Source organism: Poecilia formosa, unplaced genomic scaffold (genome assembly GCF_000485575.1).
Source record: "Poecilia formosa unplaced genomic scaffold, Poecilia_formosa-5.1.2 Scaffold18, whole genome shotgun sequence".
NCBI lineage: Eukaryota > Metazoa > Chordata > Actinopteri > Cyprinodontiformes > Poeciliidae > Poecilia > Poecilia formosa.
In genome coordinates this window covers 79512-101004 of record NW_006799957.1, presented here as the reverse complement: position 1 = coordinate 101004, position 21493 = coordinate 79512, and the positions used below count along the sequence as shown (strand labels likewise).

The 21493-nt window shown below is 36.4% G+C and overlaps 1 protein-coding gene across 2 annotated transcripts in view; it reads right to left on the bottom strand.

The window, feature by feature from the left end:
* asic1b (acid-sensing (proton-gated) ion channel 1b) overlaps positions 1–21493 on the bottom strand; it is a 72238-nt gene that overhangs the window by 26346 nt on the left and 24399 nt on the right. For both annotated transcript variants that reach the window (XM_016668850.1, XM_007546836.2), the window contains exon 2: positions 7653–7803. In XM_016668850.1, the coding sequence (XP_016524336.1) occupies positions 7653–7803 (151 nt within the window). The remainder of the gene's footprint in view (positions 1–7652; positions 7804–21493) is intronic.

Below are 21493 nucleotides of genomic sequence, written 5' to 3'. Positions count from 1 at the left end.
AGGCAAAATTGAGACAAGCAGAGTCTAAAAATCAAAGCAAGGGTGACTTTATATTGGAATGCAGCTTTCCCCTCTGCCACTCAGTTTTTTAGGTTTATAGTTCCTCAATAACCTCAAACCCCTTTTACTGATCAATTTGTCATTAACGTGATACCAGGTGATCCAGAGAGATCACTGGAGGGTGTTTGTTTCAGATGACGCAGAACCAGAGAGGCGTGTTGAAATGTCAGAAGTCCTGATATTTAAGTCTTATTTTTATAAGTCTAATTTGTACTAATGCTGTCAATTTATTACAAAAATAATCAGACTAATCCCATTCTAGTGCTGTTATTAATCACATTTAACCACTGTGCTTAACTTCCTATGCTTAAAATGTAAATATTGTCTGCACATCTAGTTTTTAAGGTATAATGGAAAAAAAGGGACATCCAGGTAAAACAGCAGTTAAACAAAAATATATATATGTGTATAAAATGTGTATTTGGAGCATTTCCTCCATAATGTGAACATGCAGACTGTTTCAGCATTGAATTCAGTGCTTTAAAGAAGAGCAAGTCCTCAAAATGATACAATCTGTAATAGATTCGGCTGATTAGATTCTCTTTGTTACAGACATGCTCTGACTCTGTCTTCTAGTTGAGGAAATTTGAATCTTAAGGGGATGCTGTGATTGGCTGAGTTTGGTGGCGTGAGCAGGAAATGCTCTGTTCTATGAAATGACAGGAGCAACTGTTTGTCATTGTTGGAATATGGAGACACGGAGTCGCCTTTGCAACATGGAACCAGGCATAGACTAATAACAAGGACATGTCTATTTGCAGATTCATCTCTACCTGACTTCTCTGAGCGGCTTTATGAAATCTGCCTCACAGATCATGATCCATGTGACGACGTCCCAATATGGATCAGAGCGTAAAGGTGGTGGGTCGAATTCGACCTTCCATTGAACATCGACACCATTCAGCTGATCAGAACAGACTCATTCAAACAGCAGCAATATCTTTCATAAGCAAAGTTGTTTTTGTAGCCTTTTCCCACATGAGATTATGGTTTCATTAGATGCATCCAATGCTTCAAATTAAATCAGGGGTGGCATTTTGTTCTCCGACGGTATTCAGTGGCAGTTCTTGAATGAATGCGACCTCGGGTGAGCCTCTCTCTCTGTGACCAGCATGCACATTCATATTACTGGATTACTGAGAAGCAGACTAGAAGACACTTCACTGAGTTTCTAGGTTAGCCAAGAATCAATTGGTTTTACTTTCACAAACTTTGCTTTCAGGAGTCTGAATCACAACAGTTAGAACAATTCAGTGCAGCTTAAATTGTCCCAATGTTATACAAATATCACAAATGTTCATTTTTATTTCTAAAAGGGATGTTTCATAAATCTCAAATTATGCTTGAGATTTATGAGATGTTATGATAAACCCACTTGCACCATAAAATGGTGCAAATAAGATTTAAAAAATACATATGCTTAATGCAAACATGCTTATTTTGAACAATTCTGCGCTAGAATAATGTGTTTTTTCATAGACGTATCAAAATAGATGCAATGGAAACACTTTTTTGGGTCACGATAGTCACGTGATCAACAGCTGGATGCTGCTACTGGCAGAAATGCCGAAGACGACAACAGGAAGTAGCAGGAGGAGTTCCAGCTGGCTCCACCAGAGCTCTCACAGCATCACACACTTCATAAAAGTTTGTCTCATTCCAACATTGCTCTTCTATAAGATGGCTGCCATTTCTCCAAAACTCTGCACACGTAGCTGCTCCCAAGTACGAGGAATTTGTCGCTGCAATGTTTGAATCAGACGGCGACGTTTCCTGTGATGGTTGAATTATTAATGTATCTCATGTAACTGTTTACATCCATCACTGCCATAATTTTAATGTTTTATTGAGTGAACAAGTTTATTCACATGCAACTTTAATTTAATTTCTTATTTAATGGTGAAACTGTGTTTTTTCAACATTAGCAGCTCCATTTGCAATAAGCAATAGAAAACTTATTCTGGACAAAACCAACTTTCTTGTTTTCCATGAGCTCTCGTACCATTCCCTGATAAAATGTCGCTCTACTCAGTGAGCCATATTACACATTATTGCACATTATATATTGTCACTAAGCCTCTAACCCTATTATATTGCCTTAAAAATGCATTTTTTTTCTTGTTCTGTCAGATCTGAACTTGCAGCTCTCCTGCCTAATAGGTGGGTAATGTCTAGGTGGATACATATGTTTCTCACAAACAGTCAGGAGTTTTTCTGCTGCGTCAGTGTTTGAGTGGGTGAATAAGATGCAGATACTGTAAAGTTATTTATTCACTAAAGTAGAAGATTATTTCTTCTACTTATTATTTCTTCTTCTTCTTCTACAGCCTATTTTGGGGATTTTTTTTGCCACTGAGGAAGCATTGCATCATTGGGCAGTCGCCTGGTAAGTTTCATGTTATGCAAATTGTTAAGTAGCAACACAATTAAAATTTTTTTAAAGTCAATTAATAATTGATGACTTTCTTTGATATGTTGAGGTGTTGTTTTTGTATAACACAAAGCATTAATCTACTGCTTAAACTGTTTTATTTGTCCATACTTAGCTTCAGACAACCCAGATCTGAAGCAGTGGGAAACCCCCCCGCATATTACATGTTTTATTTATAACTATGAAGTTCTTTGGGTCTCAGCATTTCTTTTTTTTTTTTTTTTCAAAACTCGATGGGACTTTTCGAGGTGAAACGTTGCATACTGAAAAATCTTTGATAAAGTTTGCATTCCGTATCACTGAAACTGCATATGTGGCTTTAGTTTCTAACAAACCCAAAAATATCTGTCTTCAGACAGGTTGGCAGGTTACCCTATCAGCCACAAACTTTCCAGCTTTATGCCTTTATTCCTGTTATATGTCTTGCTTTGTGATTTTTATCAACAAGTAATCTCACATTAAGAATATCAGAGCCTTTCCTGGAAGTGCTTCTGAAAGCCTTGAGCTCTTTATGATATATTTTCTAAGTGTTTGGTAAAATATTTAGAGCTTACTGTTTTGTTTTCTCTCGTTTTACAAGCCCATGTGTATTTCTCACCACACCATCTGTTTGCCTTCCAGTCAGATTATTTCATTTTGCCCAAACATTATTATTTGCACTTATCACTATAATTTTACATAATTGGAAGAACTCAAGACTCTGTGTAGACCAATCCGTGACCTGTAGTGTCTCATCATGTGCTTATCTGTCCAAGTATGCAATTATTGTACTGGAGCTTTGTTAGGGAATATTGGCACAGAAAAATTAACACATTTATAGATCCTAACAGAAATTAGCTGCTTTGCTTTGACATGTTATTTTTAATGAGGTAACACTCCTGTTTAGTGTCATACTGAATAAAATGCTGATTTGTGTCAAGCTTTATTGTAATAAGTACAAAAACACTATTGCTCAACTGCCAAATCTACATGTTTTGCATATTGTACCAAACAAGTTAATGGAAATGCTGCAACAAATTATGTTGACTCATGTAAGTTTGTCTGTTATGTGACGAGACGTTGCTTTCCCCAAGAGTTGCTCCCTTTTTTATTCTTATATGAATCAAACCAAAGGTCAGGACCCTAATCAGCCAAAAGAAAACGCTTCCATCATAACATTCAGTTAAGAAGTTAAATATGAAAAAATATAACAAATCTCAAAAGAAATGCCAGAGACTGGAAAATTACCACAGTATAACACTTCTTCTAAGCATTTTTTAGGAATGAAAAAAACAAACAAGAAATTCTAACTTTCAAAACAGCAGCACATATTTTCTATATAAAATCAAGCATACACTTTTAAAGCACAAGAGTAAAAATCATTTTTGAGCACAAACTACATATATCCATGAACCAAACTGTGGTGGATTCAAACCTTTCATGTGTTTGCTCTTCAGAGGAAATTTACCTCTGCCCTCACTGAGCAGCATCCCAACTCTCTCCTTGTCAGATACTATTTGCCCAAATCGCTAACTGGCTCACTGTATGCTGACATTATGTAAGTAAATACGGCTTTCAGCCTTCATTCTGCATCCAGGTCCTGCAACAGAGCCTTGCTGCCAGCGTCTAACCCATTCATTACAATAGATGAAAAAATGTTGCTTTTGTTGAATGTTTGGGTAAATGCAATTCTTAAGTGATGCATTAAATTATGCAAGTATTAATTTGATAAAGCAAGTTTTCTTTTTGTTGCAAGGAGAAATTCTTGGAGGTTAAAATGATGCATTATGTAATCTAGAAGACTGAGCCAGATTGATGAATGGTGTCTTTATACAGCTAATCACTGGCCAATATTTAGATATCAAATAAAAACAAAACCTGTGATTAGGAATATCTTTACATATGTATATATTTTTTACAATTTGATTTCCAACTCATATAGTATATTTTCTGTTTAATCACTTTCAAACAGATAAATCCCCTCCTAATGGAAGCTCATCATCAACATTTATTTGTTGAAATAATCTGAAATGGACTCTGTGGAAAGGTATGTTTACAAAACATTAAAGTCAGGAGTATCTTTGATTGATTGATTACAATCTGTATGACATTTGGAAATGTAGTTAAACTGTAGGAAACAGAAATCCAATTTAGTTTTCTAAAATCAAATTCTCACTAACACACAGAAATACTTTTAACTTTTATGTAAAGCGTCATTTTCTGGACTTTTTGGTTGATATTTTGTCTTTTCTGTATAAAATGAATTGGCCATAAAATGTATGACTGTTCATTTGTTTCTACTTGTGCAAATCAGCAGAGTATAAATGATTATTCATCCAATTTATTGTAATTTAAGACTTTCATTTTGGTTTGTGTGTTTTTTCATATTGGATGTTATTTTCAATTCTCTTAGATTTTAAAGAAGTCATATCAGACAAATCTAAAGTCACATTTCATATTTTGCTGGTTTATTTATAAATGTAAGAATATAAATGGGGATATTAAGAATATTTTGTGGCGTTCACATACACAGACTGAATATGTGTGTATTGAGATCAATGCTGTGGCATTCACAGTGTTCTGCTGCATCAGGACCGGGTACATTACCTTACCATGTTGTCAGGATCTTTTTACATATTAAAGGATCAATAAGTATTTCTGTGATCTATGAGTGCCCCCAAGTGGTCAGACGATTATTAGTGGAATAAATCAAAAAGTAAATTATGCCACAAGCTTCACTTTCAGTTAAAAAAAGTCCAACATCCGAAGCTAAGTGAGGCTCTGTGGGAAAATGAATGTCCAAATAATCCAGATTAAGCAGTGATGAAGTTGTGTATGCTACTGTACTTAATGTGTTATTAAGCAATGCAGAATCAATGTTTTCCTATGAGTAGCTTCCTATATCACCAAACAGAAGACAAAAATATTTAAATGTGTGACGAGAGTATTAAAAAACTCTGAGCTCTTAAAAGAAGTAGAAGTATTCAATAAAATCCATATAATTATACAGTTAATCTCTCCTGCAGTAAAAACCAAATAGTTATTCAATAACATTATATAAGAACAATAAATGTTATAATTCAATCATTCAGGCGTGAGGTAGCTGTGGCTTATATTTAAATATTGCAGTGTAGATAAAGCTTTCTGTGTTGAGCTTCTTATTTAATGATGACCACCAGTGCGGTCTTTTTGTGATATTATTTTCATAGTGCTTATAAAACACTGAAATAAAACACACAGCAGCATTTACAGCTGCATTAAAATCAAAGAGTCGGAGGCCAATAAAGCCTCTCTGCAGATGAACCTGAATAGATGAGGAAACACACATCACAGATCGAGTCTCCATCTTTTCTCATGGTTCCTTTCAGCTACACTGTCATGCAAAGAGATTCATGCATCCATTAAAAATGTTAACCCATTGCAGACCAACACAAGAAAGCAAATAATTCTGAAGTGAAAGTGAAATGCATAATTGTCCATTATTTTTCCCTACGCTTTGATATTCAGCCTTTTTTTAATTTGATATCCCAAAATAAAATGCAACAAAATGCCTCCAAAAGTCAGCCAATTTGTGAATTAAAAGACAAATTCAAAAGTCAAGTTAGAGAATTAGTCAACAAAGCAACTGTTAGTCAAGCAGTCTACAAACATGACCTTTATGAAAGAATGAAAGGGCAATAAAGTGGAAGAAAGTGGAAAAGAACATTTCTGTAATAAGCCTGCAAGACAAACACCTCTGAACTGCATGTGATTCATAAACTACCTGTGAAAATGGTGAATCCCGCACAGTTGAGAGTTTAAAATAAATGAACCATCGTAAGTCTCCTCATGCAGACCAAATTCAATTTTATGCCCATTTTTTTGCCCATATGCAACCGATATCCCACTTTTCTCTCTTTTCACACCTCAAAAAGGTGTGATTTGTGCCACTGAATCATATACGTTATGTATACATGTATCCAAAATTTTTTAAAGAGTCTCCATTTAAAATGCATCATGTCACATTTTATCATTGACTTGAGACCTGATAAAATGTCTCAGGTCAATGGCTTCTTCTAATTCTGTACCAGAAGAAGCCAGACGTGTTAAGCCTGGACGTAAACAAAAGCTGGAGTAGATGTGATTTCTTGTTTCTTCTTGTTATGGTCTTGTGAAAAATACTGCTCACTGTTCAACAACTTTAAAACCAGTTTATAAGCAGCGGCATCCGTCACTACGTCTGTAAACATGTAAACAGGTAAACATGTAAACAGTGCTCTGCTGCGTCACTTCTGCGTTCTTCTTCTGTGCATAGCAGGTTAACAGAAGTCTGATTTTGGTCGTATTTTATTAGCAGCAGTAACGGCCATGTAAAAAAAACTACATTTCAGCAAAACAATCTGAATTGAACTTCAAGACTTGTTGTGTGAACGTAGCCATAGATGAAACAAAACGTTGCTTTGATCTTAAAGTATTTCTTGAAAGGAATTAAAGTTAACTCCAAAATTTCCTTCGATGTAAAAATCTGAAAGAGACTAAAATTACGGTTTATAATGGCTCTTTGACTCAACAGGGCTAAATGTATATACTTTTAATATTTTTATTTGCTAAAAAAATAAAACAATTGTTTTCCTTCCACATCACAACCATTTACTATTTTGTGACAAAATACTTTGCGGTTTGTGTTTGTACCATTGCAAAAAGTATCAAGACGTGTTAGTACTTTTGCAAGGTTGTTGCAGTGCATTTTAATAAAAATAATAATAAAAAAATCTTAATATCAATCAGTCAATAAAATTCATCAGTGTGTCGACTCTGTCAAATCATCCCTAAGAGGAACATTTTGGATTGACAGATTAACTTGTTGGCTCACATGATCTCTGGAGATAAAACAAATTTAAAGCATCACTTTAATAAATGGATTTAAGGCTCCAGGATTACATAAAGAGAGCTCACAATGCAATCAATCTAGCCTCATCAAGCTAAGTCTTATGGATTAGACGGGAATCCCAAGGGTTGCTTTACTCCCCACTGATATTAAATAAATTACCATATCTGAAATTATCTGGCTCCTCTTCTGACTTATGTGCTACTCTATTAAACTCTAAGCAAGCAGAAAACATAAATATAAAGCTTGGTTTCAAGTTTAGACAATCAAATCTGCAGACAACTCGAATGTGATCAGCCTTTGAGTTGATCTTACCAGTCTCTCCCCACACAGGCAGGTATTCATCCTGCTGGATGTCCAACATCAGCTCCAGGCCGTTGCCCGTTCCGCCCTTCATCGTCACCAGAAGGGGTCGTCCATCTTGGCCTGAATTAAATGTGTAGCATTTCCCGTAGCGTGTAAATATCTGAAACACACACAGAAAGTCCAGGCTTTAATAGCATCTCTAATGTTTCACATTCACTAAAACAAGAGTTTCAGACTTTATTTCCTACGAGGGATTAAAAAATAAAGGAAACAGCATCTGTTCAGGTTGAGCTACCAGACACGGATCTCAGAAGCCTTTATGTAGAGAGCCTGTTCACAAGCTGAACCCTGTCCGCTCTCAATACTGCATGATATAGTTTGTGCTTGAGAAAACAGGACATGATTTTTGTTTCAGAGTTGGACGACCTATGTCTGGCAGATTTCACACAAGACGGCACTGAGATATCTGACCCTCCCCCAACAAAAAGGTAAAAATATTACCTCCTTTAGAGCTAAAAGCAAATCAGACCTTTCTGGATTTTTAAAAACAAAACAGAGAACCACCTGATTTCTCTACTGTTTACAAGAACAAATAGATTATTTTGGAAGTTCTTTCAATTATTTGAACTTAAACCTGTGATGCTTTCTTAGGTTTACAAAAGCCTAATCTTAGGTTTATGTTTAGATTTTCTTTCTATATTAGAACAAACTAAGAATATCTTGTCCAGGGTTTGCTGCAGTATCAGCTGATCAATACTTTTTAATACGTTTTAATAACAATTTGATTAAATTTTTTACATGTACAAAACCATTGACAGTGAATGCATAAAGTGCAAGTTTTTTAAAATGCCATTTTATGCCATGAGCCTCAGCTTGAAAATGTTTCCTTCCAGTTCTAACTCAACATTTTTCAGCTCACTGCATTTGTCTCTGCTGTGTCTTTTAGTCATAGTGCTAGATTTGATCATTTCAGCCATCATTGTGCTGGATTTGTTTTAAGCCTGCTAAGCTAGTTGATCACCTTTTGAAGGCACAAATCCCTCTGAACGGCTAACTTTCCCTTTCCTGCCACAGATGAACTATTGGTGGCAAACACCTCAGTAAGTTTCATATTCCTGTTTTTAGCACATTCTTTCGGGTAACCTATGACAGCCCCGGGCCAGCCCATGGATGTGCGTTAACCTACCCGGTTTTGCCCGGCACACCAGATGGCCATTCCACCCCAGGCCAGAAACACTGTTTAATGTGACACCAAACTGATAAGTTTGACTCAACAGGTGATTATTACGTACAGCATCATCTCTTTGTGCAGTAACAGGTGGAGAAGAAACAGGCCTAGGCACCCAACTAGCTCATTAAACTTGTGAGTATCCATCAGATTGTAGGAAATGAAAGAATTTGTCACAAAAATGAAAGTAATTGGTACATTTGTCTATGAAATCTGAACCATCCACACACAGCGTGAACACATTTTGCACAATGTGCCTGATTATGGAGACTTCAGAGTTTTTTCTCTCTTACAGCTGATTTGTGGTCGTCAGATTTCATGTGTAAACTCAAGGTACTGACATCTATTGTCCCGGCCTTAATTTCTTTTTGCGTCCGACACGAAATCCTTCGTCATCCTCACCATCCAGGCTAATCTTAATTTACAATTCTCCTTCCACCTCTGCTGGAATTTGCATTTATTTTCTCCGCTGTTCGTCTCCCCAAAATTACACACCGAGCCGCTAGAAACAGTTTCCAAAATTGATGTACATTTCTGGCAATAATCCATAAATTCCCCAATGAGGGAGTTTAGCTGAACAATTTGGATTTGCTGAACTCACCTTATTTCCCCTGAAACACAGAAAAAAAATGGCTCTGAGATTTAGATGTAATAATTTATAATCAAATCTAAGGCCTTAAATTTAACAAAATATATTTTATAACTTTCAATGCTTTTTAATGCCACACTTAAACCCTGTTGTTTTACAAGATACAGCTGGAACAGTTTTCAAAAATGTCTACTTTTTGTTCACGTTGCCAAAGGAGAAAAGAAAACAAAGGAAACAGTGAAGAAGAAATAGAAACACATTCATTCTACGTTTCAACATTTATGGCAGTGAGGGTGTTTTGAACTCCCGTCAACATGCGTCTTGTTAAACTGTGGGAGGAAACAACAATATCTACAAAAAGAAACAATAAAAAAAAGTTGTGCATGTATGGAAAACACTCAGAACTTTTAAACAATGGCCTCCAACAGCTTCATTTGAAATGCAGGCTTTCGTTTTGAAACGCTCAAGCTGAAACCCCCATGGAGTAATAACACACTATGAGACTTGATGTTCTCTGCAATTATGTAAAAAAATGAGCAAGACAAATGGGCCTTCAAAATAAAAAAATCCAATATTCTGCAGGAACAAACTTGCATATATAGATGGTTTGGTCTGATTTATAAAACATAAATGCATAGTTTGGTAGCACTCAAGTTTACAGCAGCTACAGTTGATCTGGGGGGAATAAAAGTTGACAGCACTAAGAGTTTGATCAACATGAGAATATTCTTCAATGTTAAGACATTATCGAGGATTAGTACTGAATTAATAATATTTAATAATTGGATACAAAGTTTTATTATTTACAGCTGGAGGAGGTATACAGAGGAGGTATACAGAATGTACATCCACAAGTAACCAATGTGTTTTTGTTCTTGACCAGCCCAACAGTTACATCTCAACCCCAACTTACAAACTGTACAGTGAGCTAACAGCTGGTAGCATGGTTAGCTGCATGGTTAGCTGCACGGTCTGTGGCTCTGTCCTGAGTAGAAGGACAGAGCCACACACAACAATACTGAGGTCAAACAATCAGGGAATCCACAGCTTAGTGTTGGCTCCAGAAGCTGCAGGAGGTGAAGGAGCTGCAGCAGCCAGACCTCCTGCTGCTGATGTGAGGAGTGACCAGTAGGAAGGCAAGAAACAAAATTTATTTTCAGTTTATATTTCTAATCTGCATGGAACGTCTTCAGTTTTCTCTGTTTCCTTCCATTCATGTTTATATTAATCAGTTATTTCTCCTGTGTTTGTTAGCAATTCTTTCATCATTTTTTGTGTTTACATCAAGTTACCCTCCACCGGCTAGTTTATTGTTTCCATGAGCTGCAGCACATTCAGTTACTTACATTCACTGGTTTATTACACCAGGCTGCTTTTTGGTTCTGTTGCCCTGCAGCAATAATGTCAGGATTCAAACCCTGACCTGGATTTTGGATTAAATTAGCATGTTAGTGTTGCTCTGTGGTGAACTGGCGACCAGTTGAGGGCAGTGGGTTCCAAAGTTTCCAGTTTTTGACCAACAAAGTAAAAATGTCATGACCCAGAGTCTTGAGCACACAAATATTTTTATCGAGTCACTTAAAAAATGGTATTATGACAATACAATTGGCATCAACAGCTAATATTAGCTGAACTCGTGTCGTTTCCTTCATGCCTCTTCATACTTCCAGTTCCTCTAGTGCGTATCTTTTCACTTCGTTTTTTGGATTCAGTGCTGCTTTCATTCATCCTCATTGTACATTTGGGATTTAGTTTTTCTGTTTAGCTCGATCTTTTCCATGATTCTGTCTCCTTCTGCCTCAAATAGCAAAAACTGACATGTAATATGTATGAGATGAATAAATTACTTGCTGTTATTTGTGTTCAGGTCATCAAACTGCGTTGCCAAAAAAAAAAGACTTTTGAGAAGCTGGAAACAGATCTGTGAATTTATTCCACAAAATAAATAAATAAATCATTGACTAATTAAATTGTTATATTAGTTCCTTCTATGAGCAAAGTAGATAATACTCAAAATGTCTTTGTGCTACATTTAGCAAAACAACTAAACTGTGATGAAAAACTGTAAATTAGAAAACCTGAATGCTTCAAAACTTTAACATACTTGACTGTTCATCCATGTGCAGAACAGTAGAACCTGATGCTGGGCCACTGTTGCATTTCCAAACTACAGTATATCCCACTGGCAACGACGCGATTGCTGGTGAACTAATGGATGTATAATCTAATCAGAAACATCCAGAAAATGAAAAAGCATACCTAGAGTCCAAAATGAAATTTTTTCCTACTTTGTTTGCTGAGCCACATGCATTACAGTATCCTAGCTCCTAATTAACTTAGAATTAACCTTCAACATGTTGACATTAATGTTTGGAACAGTAACAGGAAGCTAGTTTGGAGAGAAGATATAACAAACAGGAAATAAAAGAGTGAATAGCTTATTTTTTATTACCATTTCACAGAAGACAGAATGTATCTATCTGTATAAACTGGATGTATAAATAATCTCTTTGCAATGCTGCTAATAAAACAAAAGTCTACTTTTAGCCTTCTGCAATCGCTCAGAAAGCTGCCTTTCGTCTGAATTTTATGCAAGGACATTGATAAAAGATAAGAAGGAAGGCGTTTATTACATAGTTGACTTATGAGTCAGACGTTATTGCTTCATGACTCAAATGCCACAAACACCAGATGCACCAAGCTGAAAAAAATCAAACACAGCCATGCCTCACAAAAGAAAAGTTAGAATAATGTGAATCCTGCTCAGTGAGGTGTGTGGAATAGAGCGAAACCTGAATCAAATAGAGGCACGGTTATTCATAGGAGCCTGTAAAACACAATGCAGTGAAATGTAATGAAAAGCCCTCTGATAAGTCCAACACAATATGAGATGTGACCTTCAAGAGTGTAGGTGGCAAAACGGAGCCAAGAACAAAGCCTATAGTATCAGCTTATGTGCAGAATATAAATATCAATAAAATGCCCCTGAAATCCATCTTCTGTCCCAGAGCTCCCTCTCAGTGTAATCAGATCACTATTTGTCATTTCTCTTTGGAATACAAAGTCAGAAGATTTTTAGAATATCACAAAGCTGCCTCCTTTCATCCAACAAAGTACCTGACAATTACAAATGGACTAAACCTGCAGAATAAAAACCTTGCTGTCAGTTTCAGACCTAACTAAGCAAAACACTGGAAAAATCCAAACTATTTGAAACTACAATTTCTTTCAATCTCTTTCACAAAATATTTTTCTTTTTGTTTTTTGAAAGAAATATGAACAAAAGAAGAGGCTTTTAATCTTCGTAATCAAAGAAAGCATTGAGCAGAAACAGTGATGAGATTGTAACAAATGTGCGAGAGCGCGTACGTCTGTTTCTTGTTGCACAAGCCGGTTTGTACGAGAGCATGAATGATTGTGTTTGCCCAGGAGAGGATGTGTTTGTGTGCATGCATGCAGCCCCCCTACTTGCCATCTGCGTGTATGTGTTTGTAATGTGGTGATTGACTACAGCGCGCCCGTAGTCGGGAGTTGCTGTGGTAACCAGGAGATTGTGCCGGCTGCATTGAGTGACGAGCAGCAACAGTGGGTGCTGCCGCTGACCTTGGGGAGTCAGGATCCTCATTGTGTGCGAGAGACTCCGAGGTTCGCTGTGTCTCATGCATCTCTACGTCTGTCTGTCAACAAGCCTGTCAGTCTAATTCAGCTGTCCAGCTTGTTGGCGCCGCAGACGCACTGTGACATTTTCTCAATAATTGAGCGTAAGACGTGTGTTATTTTGTCAAGATGCAACCTTTGTTGTGAGTGAAATGAGAAGTTTGGTAAAAACATGTAGATTAAGTCATGTTTTATTAATTAAAGTTGTATGACCATTTCATAAAACTTATTTTTACACATTAGGTATTTTTCAGGCACACTGTGTAATTTTATAGCACAATCAAGTAATTAGGTTCCCTTTAGCTGTTATAAAAAATGCTGTTTTTTCAAAAATAACTTAAAAGAAATTTGACTTTGCATCTGAAAATGGTCTCTTTAAGAAGCTTCTACTCTTTCCTACACTCCAAATTCAACATGTCATCACAACACCACTCCTCCATTATGCCGTTTACATTTGTTTTTTAGTAGGGATGCACCGAATTATCTGCTATCTTATTTGCTAAAAATCAGCCACTGTCCTCTTTTGCTCTGCAGGGACAGAGGTTTGATGGACACACCAGCCAGGTCATGTCTGCACATTTGCATTTAACAAGAGTTATCTATATTTAGCGACACTTCAAACAAACAAAAAAATTGGTATCCCCAAAATCGGAATCAGCGATCAGCCAGAAAATTGCAGTTGGTGTACCCACAGTTCTTGAACCTAAGAACTATGGTTCTTGAACCTAAGGGGTGTTGGACTGAGAAGTAGTTTGTATGACAAACTCAGCAGACGTGCAGTTTCACACCAGCTCAGCTGCGAACTGAATCTCCACTGTAGAACTTTGGGTAAAAAGTCGGTGATTTATATGAGCAAGCATTTAGGCACCCAGGAGATGCAAGAATTTCTCAAACATGAAAGAAAGAATCAAAGCAACACTCCAGGTATGTTTTTGATGAGGGAATAACATTAAAACATGATGTGAAGCTCAAAAAAGTTGATTTCATATGACACCTGTCTTATTAGCTATAAGGAGGATTTTGGGACTCAAAAAGCTGAGATATCATCAATCACCTTCGATTCAGAAGCAGTCTAATGCCCAGCTGCTGCTACCCTGCATGTTTTTGATCTGTCGCTGCTTTAAACACCCGATTTAAATCAACGGGTCATCATCAGGCTTCTACACAACATGCTGGGATGTAATTACATTATTTAAATCAAGGACACATCTAAAACATGCAGGAAACCCGCCCTTGGAGATCATAATTGGATGCTGCTTCTTGAATGCAAGCCAAACCAAAAACAGTCCAATAGTGCTGTGAAATGAACCTGCAGATTTCTGAGTTTTTCTTTATTTTTTGTTTCACTTAAATGCTTCAGAAACACCAAGTGAATTTTAGTGTCAGACAAAACAAAAATAATCTTGTTTCGTCTGAGTAAGCATAAAATTCAGTTTTCATTAAGACTAAAAACTATTCACCTGGCAGTATCTGAAAAGGGACTCACCCCATAAATCTAATAACAAGCCGTCCAGTATTTGTGATAACAGCCAGTCTATTTTTGACATCACTGTGGAGGTTGTTTACATTCAGTAACCTCCAGTGGGAGGATTCCAAGCATAAACAGCCAATTTAAGCGTCTGCTTAAATTGGCTGTTTACTGTCAGCATTATTGACAGCACCTCAATAGAAGTTAAGTCCAGACTTTGACTAGATCAATTAAAAATATTAATTTTCTGACCATTCAGAGTTGGACTTGCTGTGGTGCTTTGCTGTGGATGTGTACTTATGCACACATACTCCTGCATAAGTATGTGTGAACTTACGGTGATAAAATCAGTGATGGGTTTTTCTGCTCAGGAGTTCCTGGGGTTTTCCAGGGGCTGAGGAAGCAGGAAAAAAAAGTCCAGAGCAGTTTTTCAACCATCCAGAGTGACAGATATCAATTATTTTCTGTTCCTGAGTGTCTTTGTGTCAAGGCTAAATGTGTTACTTTTTAAGATCTGGAATACTTTGTGTCATCATCAGTCAGGTTCTGTTTAAGAGATTCTTTCATTCTGCATTCAGACAGGAACCAGGCCTGAGTGTGGCTCATAAAACTGAATGAAATGAAAGGGATTAATGGCAGTAAATTTGTGATTTAACAAAAGGTACAATTTTTATTTTTACATAGGGTCAACCGGTGTGGACCAGTGTTAACATGGTTAACTAAAACGTATAAAAAAACGAAAACAAAAGTCGATTAAATATTTTCATTAATGGAGATAAATAAAAATGGTAATTAGTGGGGAAAACTAAAACCAACTAAATTTATAGATGGGATGCAATATAGATGGGACTATATTGTACATTTATAACTAAAACGTACTGGAATCATAGATATAGCCTTTGTTTTTGTGTTTATGAATCTTTTCATAAACACAAAACCCAAGAAAATAAAAATAAAAATTATAGCAAAATCTAGACTTATTTCACGTGACTGAGGTCAAACTGTTGTGTTCACAGCCAAACAGACTTTAAAAAGAAACTGGAAGAAGAGTTAAAAGGAAATAAATAATATTAAAAAGATCTAAGAAAGAAGTGGCAACAATTTATCCATTAGTTAATATGAATGAACCTCTTATTATTATAATAATTCTTTTAAAAACAAAGAAAATGTTGCATCCAAAACTCAGAATAACCAGAAAAACTAAAATTAAGTCTAATTTATGTTCAGGAGTCCAAATAAATGTTTTCTTCTTCTGTCCGTTCAACAGCAGAAATTTAAAGATGCAATTTATTCATAAACAGATTATTTTTCCCCCACACAAACAGTTTACGTCAGTTGTCAGCAAACAACGGCACACCATAACCTAACTAATGAAAACTAGCAAACACACTAAAAATTAATTAGAACAAACAAAAAGTCACAACAAAACAAAGCTAAATTATAATGACAAACCCAGAATGATTATAACCCTGGATTGGATAGTCTTTTATTTTACTAAACTAATAACTTCTCAAAATAACTTTCCATGTTTGTTTGGCTTAGCTTTGTCTGCATAGGGGTTAAATACGATCACATCACCTAAACAGTAATTCATCCTGCAATAGCTGTTGGCGTACAACAGCATTTAATCTTTGCCAGGGAAGAAGTGCATTATCATAACAAATATAATATTCTAGGATATGAATGAAAATATGGTATAACGTAGAAAACACCTTTCTGATTATATGCAAGAGCTGCTTATAAATCGTGCGTTGAATGACCCAGAAAAATCTCCATTTGATAAGTGCTACTCCTTCACCCATGTGATACACTGAGAAATGATTGGGTCCAAAAACATAAGCGTCGAGAGGCTGTAGAGGACATGGAATGAGATTTTGAAAGTACTTACTTCTGAAGTGCTTAACACAAAGGTAAGTAAAGTCTGTATTAGTCTGGATCTCTCCACACTTCATCACTAAACACTTCACACCTTAATACAAACCAAAAATCACCACAGGAAAAAAAAATATTTAAATAAGTTCACCTATGAGGGAAAAAAACCAGAGAGAGAGAGACATCACCTTCCTTGTTATTGCATAGTGTAAAAAATGTCACCGCCTTTTCCTAGGATAAATAATTCACAGAGAGACAGGCTGAGAGAATTCACATGGCTCTCGGCTATCCTTCAAACGACAATCTGACAAGGCTGAACAAGCTGTTCCTTAAAAGTTGCCAGGGAACCATTTTTCCTATCCTCTATTGATTTTAAGATCAGCGGTGAGCTCAAACAAGCAGCGAGTTAAGACAGTTACAAAAACATAATTTCATCATTCTTGTTTAGCTTCTGTTTGTTCAAAAGAACAAGAGCAGCTAAACAGATGGAAAGAGCCACAATGAAAAAAAAAACAAAAAGCAAATGATCTGGATACATATTTCATGACTCCATGTGAATATTTAAATATTTCTGAAAAACACCCTGTACTTCACGTCTAATTAGTTAACGGCAGTCCTCATCATTAAGCAAGACAAAAAAAAAAAGCATATCAATATGGCGGATAAGTCCTAGAGCTGCTGAGGATAATGAAAGCCTTCGCCAGCATCAGGATCCATGGCAACCGATCAAACTCAATCAATTTAAGAGGACCTTGCCATATGAAAGCTCCTGAGGAGTCACAAAATTTATCTTTATCTGATATTATTTTATCAGTTTTATACAGTTATTCTATTTACCTTTTCCAGAAGCAGAGAGCAGTTCTGACGTAAATGTATAAACAGAAAGACCTTGTCTTATACAGGCGATTTAAACTAGATTTTGCAGAAAAAGAAAAAAGAAAATCACATTTATCAGATAAAAATATCTCTTGATGCTACATAGAGTGACTTAAAGTATTTGTAGTTCCTTTGTATATTAGAACTCTAAGCCTTTCTGTATTTGTTTGTAGTTCATATTTAGTTCAAAACAACTGAGAGGAAAATGATAAATGGTTTTCAAACTCTTTTGCAAATACAAATGTGACAAGTGGGGCATGCATACAGCACCTTTAAGGCCCAGTCTACAACGGGAATTTTTTTTTTTTCCAAGAACGGCTCATTGTTTTCAGAAAAGGTTTCATCCACACGGAAACACAGAGAGTGCCTGAAAAAACTGCTTTTTCTCACCCAGACCTGTAACTGGTGCCAAACATGGAGTGTGGAACACATGAGGTTAGCTGTAAACACAACATAAAACAAGAAGAGTGGTGAACAACAAAGTGAAAGTTTCAGTGTGGACTTGGGGCGCAAACGGTAAAAAAAAACACCTTTTGCTGCAGTTACAGCTGCAAGTCTTTTGGCTTATGTCTTTACCATCTTTGCACATCAAGGGACTGAAATCCGTATTTACAGAATAGTTCACTTTCAATCAGATTGGATAACGAGTGTTTATAGGCAGCAAATGTCAAGTTTTGTTGCAAATTCTCGATTAGATCGATCTAAATGAGTTTATTGTAGATCTGCTGTTGCTGACCAGCTGGAAATTAAACCTCTGCTCCTGTCTCAAGACGCTTTCAGCCTCAGTTTCTTCCAGAATAGCTTCATTCATCTATCCATGGACTGGGAACACCTTCTCTGTCTCTGCTGAAGAAAAGCAGCACTATTCTGTCATATTTCACTGTGGAGATGGTGCATTCAGGCTGTTAGTTTTATACCATGCATAGGATTTTGAATCTAGGCCAGAATCTCTGCAGAAACTCCTCCAGCGGTGCCATAAGTTTCTAACTTGCCTCCTTGCCTGACCGGTCAGGGGGGCGGCGGCCATATCCTGGTAAGTTTGCACTTATGCCACAATCTATTTACATTTTTGAATGATGGACTGAACAATTATGAAATAAACATTATTTTAATAATCTGTCACCGCTTTACTTTTCTTCACATCTTTACCCCTGGCATTTCTGTTGTCTTCCTTTGTGCTATTTGTTCACTAACATCTTCCAAGAAACCTTAGAGGTTTCAGACCACAGTTGTATTTATACAAAGTATGAATTAGAAACAGATGGAATCAATCTACTAATTAAGCACCATCTGCTGAATGTTATTCCAGGGTGCCAGAATAAATAGTTTGAAATGAAAAGTGCAATCACACACAAAATGATAACCTCGCATCAGTTTCTTTCCACTTCAAATGGCAGTGGAGGTAGAATTAATCACAATGAGATAACTTTATTAGCTTCCTTCTCTCAAACTGTTACATACTTTTATGTGGTACTGTAATAATGACTTTTCTGTCGGACAGTTGCTTATGGACTGAATGGTAAATGAACTGAACTTATATAGCGCTTTTCCAATCATTATGACCACTCAAAATGCTTTACACTAGAGTCACACTCACCCATTTATACACCGATACGCAGGTAGGCTGGGATCAAACCTTCGATCACAAGATGACTACTGTACCCACAGAGTCACAGTCGACCCCAATAAAAGAAATAAAAACTGTGTTGAAGAGAGAAAAGACGGCTAAGATTTTCCATCTCAGTAATAAGCTCCCATTTAATGATTGGCTGCAAGTAAAACAGGGGAATTTTACTCCCATCCTCTTAGAGTAGGAACACAACACTTCATGCATCATTTTTAATTTACCAATTCCAATGCAAAAAGTACTGTAATACTCTAAAGTTTTGAATTCTGCAGGTTGAAAGTAGCAAAGCTATCACTTTTAACAGTATTATTTATTTTAACGGTAGAATACCTAATCTGTCTCCAGACAGATTAGGACTGCAGGTGTAGTGTATTTTAAGCACCTACTCCCTGTTGTTCTGGTCCCACATAACCGTTATTTAACATGCAATATTATATTCTGATTTAAAAATGTATTGTTGTGAAGTGGAGGCGGCAGATTACAGCACAGAAAATTGAGCAGAAGCAGAGCTGAAGGTCAGTGATTTCCTAAAGTCATGCAGGTAAAAATATAACTTTTAAATTCTCTCGATAGCTGGACCGTGTCACCAATTAGACTATTTTCCCATATTATCAATTCTACAACATTTTATATTGTTCTTATTTGAGATGTTACCCAGTTATATTAAAACTGTTGAAACTATTTGCAGCACAGCAAAAGGGTGTTTCAAAAACAACCCAGTTGGATGTTTAATCTCGTCTAATCTGATTAGTAAAGGCTCATAATAAATCATGAAAGTTTACACAACTGTGGAATTTGAGATACAACATACAGGTGCTGACACCACCCAACCTAGCAGGTTCTCTATAGTGAGAATGTTGTGATTTCTAAATTTGATTTTGATCAATTTAGTTCCATAGAACTAAATTGATCCTTTCTCACTCTCAACTGGTGCAGAAGTATACTTCTGCACCAGTTGAGAGTGAGAAAGGTTTTGCCACATACTTTACACAAAGTAACCAAATAAATCTACAGAAAACATTATTAGTCAGTTGGAAGACCAAAGAAAACAACAACTCAATTTTAACTTTCTGCAGAATCAGACTCAGAGAGCCTCAACTAGTTAGGAATCAAAATGCAATAGAAAAACAATTTTAAAAAAGTATAAATATATTCATATTTCTACCACAGTTTAGAAAAATACAATCTTACTACACAATAGGACAGCTGTAGGACACTTGCATAACGCCAATTCTAATTTCAAATAGGCTTACAGATCTGCTGATCGAGGGAAAACTGTTCAGTTTCCATCTCTGCCTCCCTGATTAATGCATCACTGACAAATGGGACAATAAAACTGCTTAAACTTCTGACCATTATCACTCATTACATTACAGAATCATAAAACAGAAAGTAAATCACCAATAAAATATGTTGCAAGAAGGCCTGACTAATTCTGACAGGAGTTAAACCTGTCTCTTGGTAAACTTCAATGGCCACGGTCTTCCTTCAACATACAAACTACTCACAATTATGCAAGTTCATGGTGTAGTTAGAGCATGCACTCCTGTCATCACCAGTGGTCAGAGGGTGAGATGCTGACCATGCACAGTGTAAAACTGTTCCTCACAAAGGCAACATGGAGACACAAAGGTCAAACAACTGTACACCAAAACACCCAGAGCCAAGTGGCCCATTGACTAAACATGGAGCATCTGCCGGGAACCCCTTAGAAAAGGCCCAAGCTGGGACCCAATCCCTGGACATTCCAGCTGCAAAACAACAGTCCTAACAACAACACCTCCATCCTATTGAGAAAAAAGCAGAACATTACATCTTGAAGCCAACACATCTGTTTTCTCTGCATCATTTATTATGACCATATGTGTCATGTAAATATTCATTAATCAAGATGTCAAGAGACATTTGTGTGGCAAAAGTGTACTGTAATGTAATGACAAATACATCCCAGGGAAAAATAAATGTCCTTGTAATTACAGTGATTTTTTTTTTTTTTTTGGAAGATGTAAACACCAGCATGTAGAAAAAATGCACAAAATCTATTTATACAGTATTAAACAAATTAATTGTATCCAGATGATTTACTAAAGCCTAATTATTATGTATTTTTATGAAGTAATAATAGATGGATCGATTTCAAAGTCGTTGAGTACGGGTGTGGCAAAGTGTCGGCCATCGCTTCAGCCATTGTTTACATCTGGATTTATTATGTCTGTCTTCTTTTGAAGAGTAAATATGACACACGTCTCACATCGATGTAAAAATGGGATGAAATGCAACATGGCGGTTCTGACTGCAGACACTTTGAACATTATCTAATTTAGTATGGAAGTGCGATCAGATCTGGGCTGTTCAGATTGTGGGGCAGTGGTAAAGGAAGATATATGAGCAGAAAAAAAAATCTGTGTGAACGAAACCTTTGTTTCTCAAATGATTAAAAGTCATTTAATACAGTGTTCATTTGGAGGGATAATTATGTAGTAATTGTTATGATATTAGCTAACATGAAAAGATTGTTATGAGCCATTAACAT